The sequence below is a fragment of the Brassica napus genome, chromosome C1, assembly GCF_020379485.1.
Source record: "Brassica napus cultivar Da-Ae chromosome C1, Da-Ae, whole genome shotgun sequence".
NCBI classification, from domain to species: domain Eukaryota; kingdom Viridiplantae; phylum Streptophyta; class Magnoliopsida; order Brassicales; family Brassicaceae; genus Brassica; species Brassica napus.
In genome coordinates this window covers 31,160,875-31,170,517 of record NC_063444.1, presented here as the reverse complement: position 1 = coordinate 31,170,517, position 9,643 = coordinate 31,160,875, and the positions used below count along the sequence as shown (strand labels likewise).

The 9,643-nt window shown below is 45.7% G+C and overlaps 1 protein-coding gene across 1 annotated transcript; it reads right to left on the bottom strand.

Moving 5' to 3' along the window:
* Positions 1-8,766: 8,766 nt before the first annotated feature.
* LOC106448129 lies at positions 8,767-9,249 on the bottom strand. Its single transcript, XM_013890054.1, has one exon. It carries the CDS (start codon positions 9,247-9,249, stop codon positions 8,767-8,769), a length of 483 nt encoding a protein of 160 aa, XP_013745508.1.
* Positions 9,250-9,643: the final 394 nt, after the last annotated feature.

Genomic DNA, 9,643 nt, shown 5'->3' with positions numbered 1-9,643 from the left:
GATGTTGGCGCGAGATGCTCAACTCGCTAGTGATCATGCGAGGACTGTTCGTAGGGCGGAACGGAAGGGCAAGAGGGAATTGTCGAGGTGATGAAGACTCGCGCCTCTCAATTCCAGGTCGAGTACGGGAACCTCAAGGATGATTTCAACTCGCTGGGCGACTTCCGTGAGTGTTGTGGTTCAGTTGGGAGCCTTTGAAAGACGCGGGCGGATGACTACGTTTTCGAGAGGGAGATGGAGATGGAGTTAATGAAGGGCGGCATGAAGGATCATGCTCACGCTAAGACGCTCATTTCTCCGATCGACGGGAGGATTCAGGGATTCTGTGATCCCATCCCGGTTTCTCCTGATACCGTAGAGACCACGACCGAGTTTGCTGGTGACGATGAGGAAGTGAACTATCCCGCGGATGCGTTCAGAGCTTCCTTGTCCGGGAATTTTAACTTTGATCTGTGAGAGGTGAGTGTTTGACGGGAAGAAGTTTTTCCCTTATCTAGTATTCTGCGGCCAAGTGTGTCGTTCGTTCATATATGTCCGGCCGAGTGTGGCCTTCGAACTTTGTATGGGCCTGTTTTGGCCGCTTTTATTTTTATCGGGACTGGCCGTCGGTGGCTTTGAACCCTACCGCTATGCGGTTTATATATATACTGGATGTTTGTTTGAGTTACTTTGTTTCGAGTGGGTTTGAAGTAAACATGAGTTGTCTTCTCAAATTTAACTTCGTTGAGGCGTTCAATCTGTTGGTTTGTTCGAGACGTGAGTTTTCGTAATAATTATTTATTCTTACGAACTTTCGGGAACGTTGAGATATGAACGGAGAGACATGTTTTAGGATCTCGTATCGTTTAGATATCATGTCTTTGAGATGTCTGAGACCAATGCGATGGGTTTAGGGCAATACCTAGGTTTACTCTCGGTTTTAAGGTTTGTGCGGTGACTAGCCGGCTATCGATTTTCCTGTTGCGATTTCTACCTGATTCATACCGATTTAAAGTCCGCGATAGGTTCTCGGCTTATATGACTTGTATGGTACGAATCGAGCATCTTTCCAGAGACAATTTTTAAGCCAACTAGAAGTGCTAGACCAAAATTTCGGATTTTTTTTGTAGCGAGCTTTCGTCCTTGTGTTGGACGTTCGAAGATCAAAAGAGTGATCAAGTTGCGTTTGTTTAAGATGGCTGATGTGTTCGTCGGGGCCAATCGACGAACGGAGTGTAAGGTTTTTGTGGTCGCGTTCGGACAATTTGTTCGCATCGTCTCGACTTTTAACTTGGCGACGTCTCGCAGTTATTTCGAAGACTATACGTATATTTTTGGTGCTGAGGAGGGATTGTTTTGCGATTTTGGGCCGTATGAGGCTGTTGACAAGAGTCTTAACGTTTGTAGGTTTTCTAAGCGTGTTCTGAGACTTTTGCGTTAATTGAAGCGCAAGTGTCTTAAAAAGGAGCGACGCATATTGTAGTAAAATTTTTTGAAATCTCTAAAAAACTCGATTACAATAACGCATGTTTTCCTATGTGGGAGTATACGAGTATACGCACCCACTCCCCCCCCCCTTTTTAGAGAGGGGGATAGCTGAACTCGTCTTTCGACGAGCTGCCTACGTACCTCTTTCGAGGATCAAGCCATCTCTTAGTTCTATTTGATGCCGCGAGCGTTTTTACTCGGTGATTGTCGCCGTGCTGACCGCCTTGATAGTGGTGACCGCGGCCGGGTCAGCGTTCTCTTCCGGATGTTCCGGTTGAGTCGTAGTGTCGGCTTCGGACTCGTGTTGAGTTTCGACATCCGAAGTGTTTGCATCGGCAGACGATGTTAAATCGTCTTTTCTTGAAACGTTTTTGGCCGAAGATTTATCTATCTTCGTGCGCTTGCGATTTGCCATTGCAGAGGTCGTCAACTGCCTTAACTTGTGCTCCGCGATGAAGCATAGTCGCGACTGTTTTTGACATCCCCAGATAGCTGCGACTCCGTTTGGGGTCGGGAATTTGACACCCAGGTGGTACGTTGATGGAACGGCTTGCATGGCGTTGAGCCATGGGATTTCCATGATCACGTTGTAGATGGCAGGATGATCGACCACCGCGAATTCGACGATTTTTGTGATCTCCTTGGCCATGACTGGCAGCTGGATTGACCCGAGGGTCATCGATACTTCGCCTGAAAAACCCGTGAGTGGTTTCGGCGTTGGAGTTACTTCTCCCAGTTCGATGCTCATCCGATTGAGAGTGCCGCGGAAGATTACATTGACCATGCTTCCCGTGTCAATGAGTACTCTCCCGACTTCCAGATCTTGTATGACGAGATCTATGACGAGCGGATCGCAGTGAGGTTGATCGATCCCGCCGGCTTCCTCCTTCGTGAAGGTGATTGAGCAATTCTGATCATCTCGGATAGGAGACCATGTTGGCCATTTTGTGCTCGACTCCGCCTTCCGCTGGTAAGCCTTGATGGCCGAAACCGTATCGTTGCAGAATTGTGATCCTCCAATGATCATGTTGACTCTGCGACGATTGTTATCGTTCCCCTTGTCGTCCGGCCTTCTGCCGCGTTTATCCCCAGATTGGTTTCTTTGAGGAGATCTCTCCGCGGGAGGATTTCTGTCTGGCTTCGGGGGGGCGATCGGTTTCCAGGATGAGATCTTTCACGCTAGTCACTTCCGAGAGCTCTTCAGCTAGTAGCTTCGCGGCCAGCCTTGCTCCCAAGACTTTGCAGTTAGTCGTGGAGTGTCCTCGGGACTGGTGGAACTCGCAGAAGGTGTTTTCATCATATCCTTGATTGCGTGTCCACGTATTACCCGTGGTTCGGCCCTGGTCCGAGCCGATCGCGTAATTGTGCGCTCCTTGGAGATCTTCCCCCTCGTGATGGACATACTTGTCGTTACGAGGGTTCTTCTTCTTCGTTTTTGGATCTACATCTTTCAAGGATGGTCTCGCCGACTTATGTTTTTTGCGATAAGACTTTTGTTTCTTCCTCGATCATGATGTAGTCTGTCGCCTTGTGGAGGGCGTCCTGGATCGTCCGTGGTTTGTCGAGGGATATCCATTTTCTGAATTTCGACTTGTACCAGAGGGCCTTTCTGAGCGCATCAATGGCCACCTTGTCGCTTATCCCACTGACCCTGGACATTACCAACTTGAATCGGCTGATGAACTCGCGGAGGGGTTCGTCTTCCCTCTGGGACAGACTCCATAGATCGACATAAGAAGTTTCTCTTTCTATGAACATAGAGTATTGCTTGAGAAATTCCGATGCGAGCTGTCGGAAACTTCTGATAGAGTTTCCCTTAAGGCGTGCGAACGATTCGAGGGCTGCTCCTTCTAGATTCTCGACAAACAGGCGGCAGTAGCCGGCGTCTTTTTCGCCGTCCTTCAGCCTCGCTCTTCCCATCGTGATGTGGAAAGCCTGAAGGTGCACCTTCGGATCGGTCGTACCATCATACCTCGGTACTTTGAGTTTTTCCGGATCGGATACCCTCATATCTGAGATGCGAGTGGTGAAGGGGGTCTTCCGAGCCCCTTCCAGCAGCCTGTCGATCTCGGGTGCTGCGCTGGTAGCGTGATGGATTTGGGATTTCACGGCTCTTACTTCTGCCGCAGTCTTGGTGATATAGTCACGAAGATCGCGGATATCCGACGTCTCGCCAGCCGATTTCCGAGCATGTCGCCGTTTACTGCGAGTGAGCTCGTTTTGCTTTTCAGCCAATTCTTCTTGTTCGTTCCAATAAAGGATTTCCTCCTCTTCTGTCATTGGTTTGTCGAACGGAGAGCTTTTCCGAGCGAATCGGCTTCTGGTCCTCCTTGGATGTTTGTCGACGTCCTCATCAGTATCGTTGGAGACATCGCTAGGATTCAGGTCGACGTGCTCGGCTCCGTTGTCCTCCGAAGCCTTCGCGGGAGGCGGAGGACTTTCAGGGTTTCCCTTTTCGATGGGAGATTTCTCGCTAGGGTTTTGACCTGAAGGCCGTTCCTGCGCGGCTCCAGGCCTGTCTTTTCCCGCGAACTTTAGTGGTTCCGCAGGGGCGGATTGCTTGAGTCCTCGCCGTTAAAGTTTCAACTTGTTTGGTCAAGGTGTTTACGAGCTTATCATGTTCTTCCGACCTTTTTTCGAAGGTGGCGAACATCTTTTTAAACTCCTCGAGCGCCGCGGCGTTGGCTGGTGCGTTGGCCCCGGATACGTCCGCTGCGTGAGTGTGGAGGTCAGTGCCACTGCTTCCGTTAAGAGGAGTCTGCACGTTATTCGCGTCGTCAGTTGACATGTCTGGTTGAGCGTGATGTGGTTGAGAGTTAGATTGATCCGTACCCCCCTCCTTCTTGCGCGAAACTGTGGGAACCGAAATTCACACTGTCGATTTCCGTTTAAATAAGGAAACTAGGAAAGCCCTAATTTCTCAGAGGTCCCGGATATCTGCTAATACCACACGCCAAGCAATCAGAACACAAGAATAACAACGATAAAGTATAAGAAATCGAAAAGAGAGCAAAGTAGATCTTATTCTGAATTACAACAAGGTAAGAGCCTGGGCTACGAGAGCTGTCGGCGAGATTCCTAGTTCTAAAACCCTAAGACGGCAATAACCTAGTTGAGTCGCAGCTCGAATAACAAAAGCGGAAAATATGCCTAATTCCTCTAAGTGCTAAGTTTGCTCTGAGAAAAGTCCTCCTCCATGCCTCTCGCCTAGGACTCCTTATATACTGGCTCCTAGGTCGGTTTATGCTTTTCCTCTTCTGCCCTTAAGCCGCCATAGCATAAAAATGGAGATATTCCATTTTTTCCGATCTTCGTAATTATCTTCAAAATTTCTTATTTATCCGCGGAAACTTGATATTTATCTTTCCTTGCGAACCAAGCGTAAACCGTCATGCGGCTTACGGGCTGTTGGTTAAGAAATTGTAAGTTGGGCCTCGAGTCATGTCTTAGGTCCCTTTGGGCCGTCTTCTGACTCGAAGCATTTATTACGGCTTCTTTCGATAAAGAACGAACTTTCCGCGGTTTTTACCGTAAAGTTTGATCGATGACTTAGAATGGCGAGAAACATGAAATGGGTTCGCTACGGTCTTCGGGAGATAGCATCGAAGGGTAGACAAGAAAGCATGGACTAATTTCGTATCGACGTTTCGGAAGAGCTCGGTCGCTACGTAGCGATCGAGCGGAACGGACGCTCGGTCGCTATGTAGCGACTGAGCTTCGGCTTGGGCTCGGTCGCTACGTAGCGACCGAGCGGAACGGACGCTCGGTCGCTACGTAGCGACCGGACAGCGTGCATGTGCGGTAGTAGCGTAATGACCGAGCTTGGTTCGTCCGTGTTCAGATCGTCATACTCGGACCTATCCGTAACCGGTCTGGGTATGTTTCCGATGGCTTATGTTTGATCTAAATAGAATTTGAACGAAGCTTTATCTCGAGAACATACGTTGCGACGTTCTCTTGACCGAGCATGATTTGTTGCGAAAAGACATACTTGTATTTTGCGGGGATTTGGACGTTAACTTCATCGTAACCGTTTTCGACCCCAACAGCATGGTTGGAAGATGTGGCGACAAGTGATTGTTTCGTGGATTGCCAACATACTGCAGCTCCACCATGTATAAAAACATATCAAGTCTGAGATCTAGCATTATGTGGATCAGATAAGTATCATGCATCAGCATATCCGACCAAACTCTCCTTTGGCCGGTTAGTATAGAACAAACCAAGATTTTTTGTTCCTTGCAGGTATCTAAACAAATGTTTTATTCCATTCCAGTGCCTCTGAGTTGGGCAAGAGCTAAATCTAGATAATAGATTCACGACAAAACAAATATCTGGTCTAGTATGGCTAGCCAAATACATTAAACCTCCAATGGCACTTAGGTATGGCACTTCTGGACCGAGTACTTCCTCGTCCTTCTTCTTGGGTCCAAACGGATCTGTCTCTGGGTCGAGAGACCTCACGACCATAGGACTCGACAACGGATGAGCCTGGTCCTTATTAAACTTCTTGAGTATCTTTTCTGTATATGCCAACTGATGCACAAGGATTCCATTGTTTACATACTCAAGTTGTAGTCCCAAACAGAACTTAGTTTTTCCTAAGTCTTTCATCTCAAACTCTTTCTTTAGACATTCAACTGTTTGGAAAATTTCTTCAGAGGTTCCTATGATATTCAGGTCGTCCACATATACCGACATGATTACAAAGCTCTTGTTGTCGAATTTCTTGATAAAAATACATGGACTTATTGGATCATTCTTATAGCCCTCTTTTACTAGGTACTCAGATAATCTATTGTACCACATTCGACCCGATTGTTTCAAACCGTACAAGACTTTATTCAGCTTAATGCAATGCTGTTCTCGAGAACCTTTCTTATCTTTAAGCTCAATACCCTCTGGAACTTTCATATAAATTTCATTATCCACTGGACCATATAAATATGCAGTCACTACATCCATTAGGCGTAAATCTAAGTTTTCTTTTATGGTCAGGCTGATTAAAATCGTAATGTAGTTGCATCCACCACAGAGGAGTAAGTCTCCTCATAGTCTATTCCTGATCTATGTGAGAATCCTTGTGCAAAAAGCCGTGCTTTATATCTCACTATTTCTCCTTTCTCATTTCTCTTCCTCACAAAGATCCATTTGTATCCCACTGGTTTGACATCACTTGGTGTCACAATTATATGGCCAAAAATGCCTCTTTTCCTTAATGATTATAACTCCACGTTTATACCTTCTTTCCATTTGATCCAATCTGATCGTTGAGTGCCCTCATATATGGACGTGGCTTCTAGATCCTCATCTATATCCATGATCTAAAGTGCTACCTTGTATGCAAATATATCATCGACGTTGATATCTTTTCTGTTCCATTGTGTTCTAGACATTATATAATTGATCGAGATCTCTTGATTATCCGGACCTGGTGTACCATGAAGTTCAGTGTCCCGAACCTCATTGTATGGCACAATTGGTCCAACCGGTTCAGTTGGTATGGCCGGCCCACTCGGCTCGACCTGTTTGGTCGGCACGGCCGGTCCATCAATGTCATGGACGGTTTCCTTAATGCCCTCGGATCCAGCACCTTTCTTTGACTTCCAAGGTTGCTTATCTTTGGAACCAATCGGTCTACCACGTTTCAAACGTTGTTTAGATTCTGTAGCAACTTGACCTTGTCCTTACTGGACTTCTATTCTTATTGGTGCATTACAAGCCGATATGTATGACTTAGTCACTCTATTCGGGTCAACAAATGAATCTGGTAACTAATTAGCTAGCTTTTGTAGATGTATAATCTTTTGGACTTCCATATCACATTCTTTAGTCCGAGGATCTTGCCAAGATATTGACGGTCGAGACCATTCTATTTCTTTTACCAACAGGCTGTTATCTCCCCCTAAGGTCGGATATGTGGACTCATCAAAGTGTGAGTCTGTGTATCTGGCCTTAATTAAATCACATGTGGTTGGCTCAAGATATTTTATAATGGTTGGGGAGTCATATCCAACATATATTACCATCCTTCTCTGTGGTCCCATTTTAGTTCTCCGTGGTGGAGCAATTGGAACATAAATAGCACATCCAAATATTTTGATATGGGACACGTCTGGCTCATGACCTGTGAGTAATTGGGATAGTGAATATCTATGCTCACTAGATGGCCTGATGCAAATCAGTTCTGCTGCATGTAATACTGCATGTCCCCATGCTGATACCGGGAGTTTAGACCTCATGAGTAATGGTCGGGCAATCAGCTGTATGCGTTTAATAAAAGACTCGGCCAAGCCGTTCTGTGTATGTACATGTGCCACGGAGTGTTCCACACTTACCCCCATGGACATACAGTACTCATTAAACGCCTGGGACATGAACTCACCAGCATTGTCTAGACGTATAGTCTTTAAAGGAAAATCTGGAAAATGTGCTCTCAGTCTTATGATCTGAGTAAGCAGCCTTGCAAATGCTAAATTTCGTGTGGATAGTAGGCAAACGTGCGACCATCTGGTCGATGCATCAATTAGGACCATGAAATATCTAAATGTCCCACAAGGTGGGTGTATTGGTCCACATATATCTCCCTGAATCCTTTCCAGAAAATTTATGATTTTCTTATTAACTTTGGCTGGTGATGGCCTAGTAATGAGTTTCCCTTGTGTACATGCTACACATGTGAGATTATTTGGGACAACTCCTTTGAATGTGTGCCCTTGAGAATTCATTATCAACTTTCGCATCATACTAGTACCGGGATGGCCAAGCCGGTTATGCCATAGAGTGAAATTTTCGCAGGCATTAGCCTCGATCATACTGATCTTTGCATAGTATAGACCAGTAGACATTGCAGGTATAGTTTCTAGGATCTTTCTATTGCCTTGGGTGATCGAAATAATGTTAAGGAACTCTTTACTTCCTTCTTCCCATGTTTCAAGGTGGAAACCATTTAACCTTATGTCCTTGAAACTCAATAAGCTCCTTTTAGAGCTGGGGGAATATAAGGCATTTTTGATCTCTAGATGAGTGCCCTTAGACATTAGTATGTATGCCTGGCCGTGGCCTTCAATAAGGCTGGCTACACCCGCAATAGTATGTATATTGGCACTTTGCATTGTGAGATTTATGAAATATCTTTTGTCTCTAAGAACTGTGTGACTTGATCCACTATCCACCACAAGTATACTCATCTCATCTTTCATTATATATATAATAAGATTTATAATCTCAGAGACTTTTATAAAACTTTTATAAAATAGAACTCAAAGCAATCATAAAACAATCAAACAAGATGTCGAATTAGTCTTTGAGACAATCTGAAGTCTCATGATCCATAAGGTCATCCTTTTCATGGTCGAAATCATCATCGGCATCATACCCGTTATCATGAACCATATGGGCTTTCCGGTTCTTGTTCATAAGACTCTCTTGATAGAGTTCACATAAAAGCTTAGGGGTTCTACAATTCTTGGCCCAATGGTTACTCATCCCGCACCTGTGACAAACGGATTTGGTAGAGTAAGAAGGCTTGGATATGCCGCCTCGACCGCGGCCAAAAGTGCCTCTTCCACGGCCATAGCTGGAACCACAACCACGATTATTGTGGTTTCCATGCCCACGGCCGTACGGGTAGTTGTCACGACCACCACGTCCCTTGTACCCACCACGTCCTTTTCCGTGTGATCTTCTTTCATTATAGACGTGGTTGCTTTCTTTGGGATCTTTCTTTTCTTGTTCAGCCTTGTTGGCTTCTGGTAATGGTGCTGATCCGGGAGGTCTCATCTCACTGTTTGTGGGAACCGAAATTCGCACTGTCGATTTACGTTTAAATTAGGAAACTAGAAAACCTCTAATTTCCCAGAGGTCCCGGATCTCTGCGAGAGCCAATGGCAAGTGACCAAATATATGCAGAAATCATGAAAAGATAACAAACGAGTTTAGAGAAAACATGAGATCTTATTTCGAGTCCGCGTGAGAGCGTTGCGATCATTACAAGAGATCATAAAAGCTTTGGCCGCAAAGGCTGTCAGCGAGTTACCTAGTTCTAGCGGCCTAAAAGCTCAAACCTAGTTGACTCGCAGCTCGATAGCAAAAGATGAAGAAAATACAGAAAAAGGTTTTTGGTTGATTTCGGACTGAACCTTATGAAAGGCTGCCTACGTACCCCTTTCGAGGA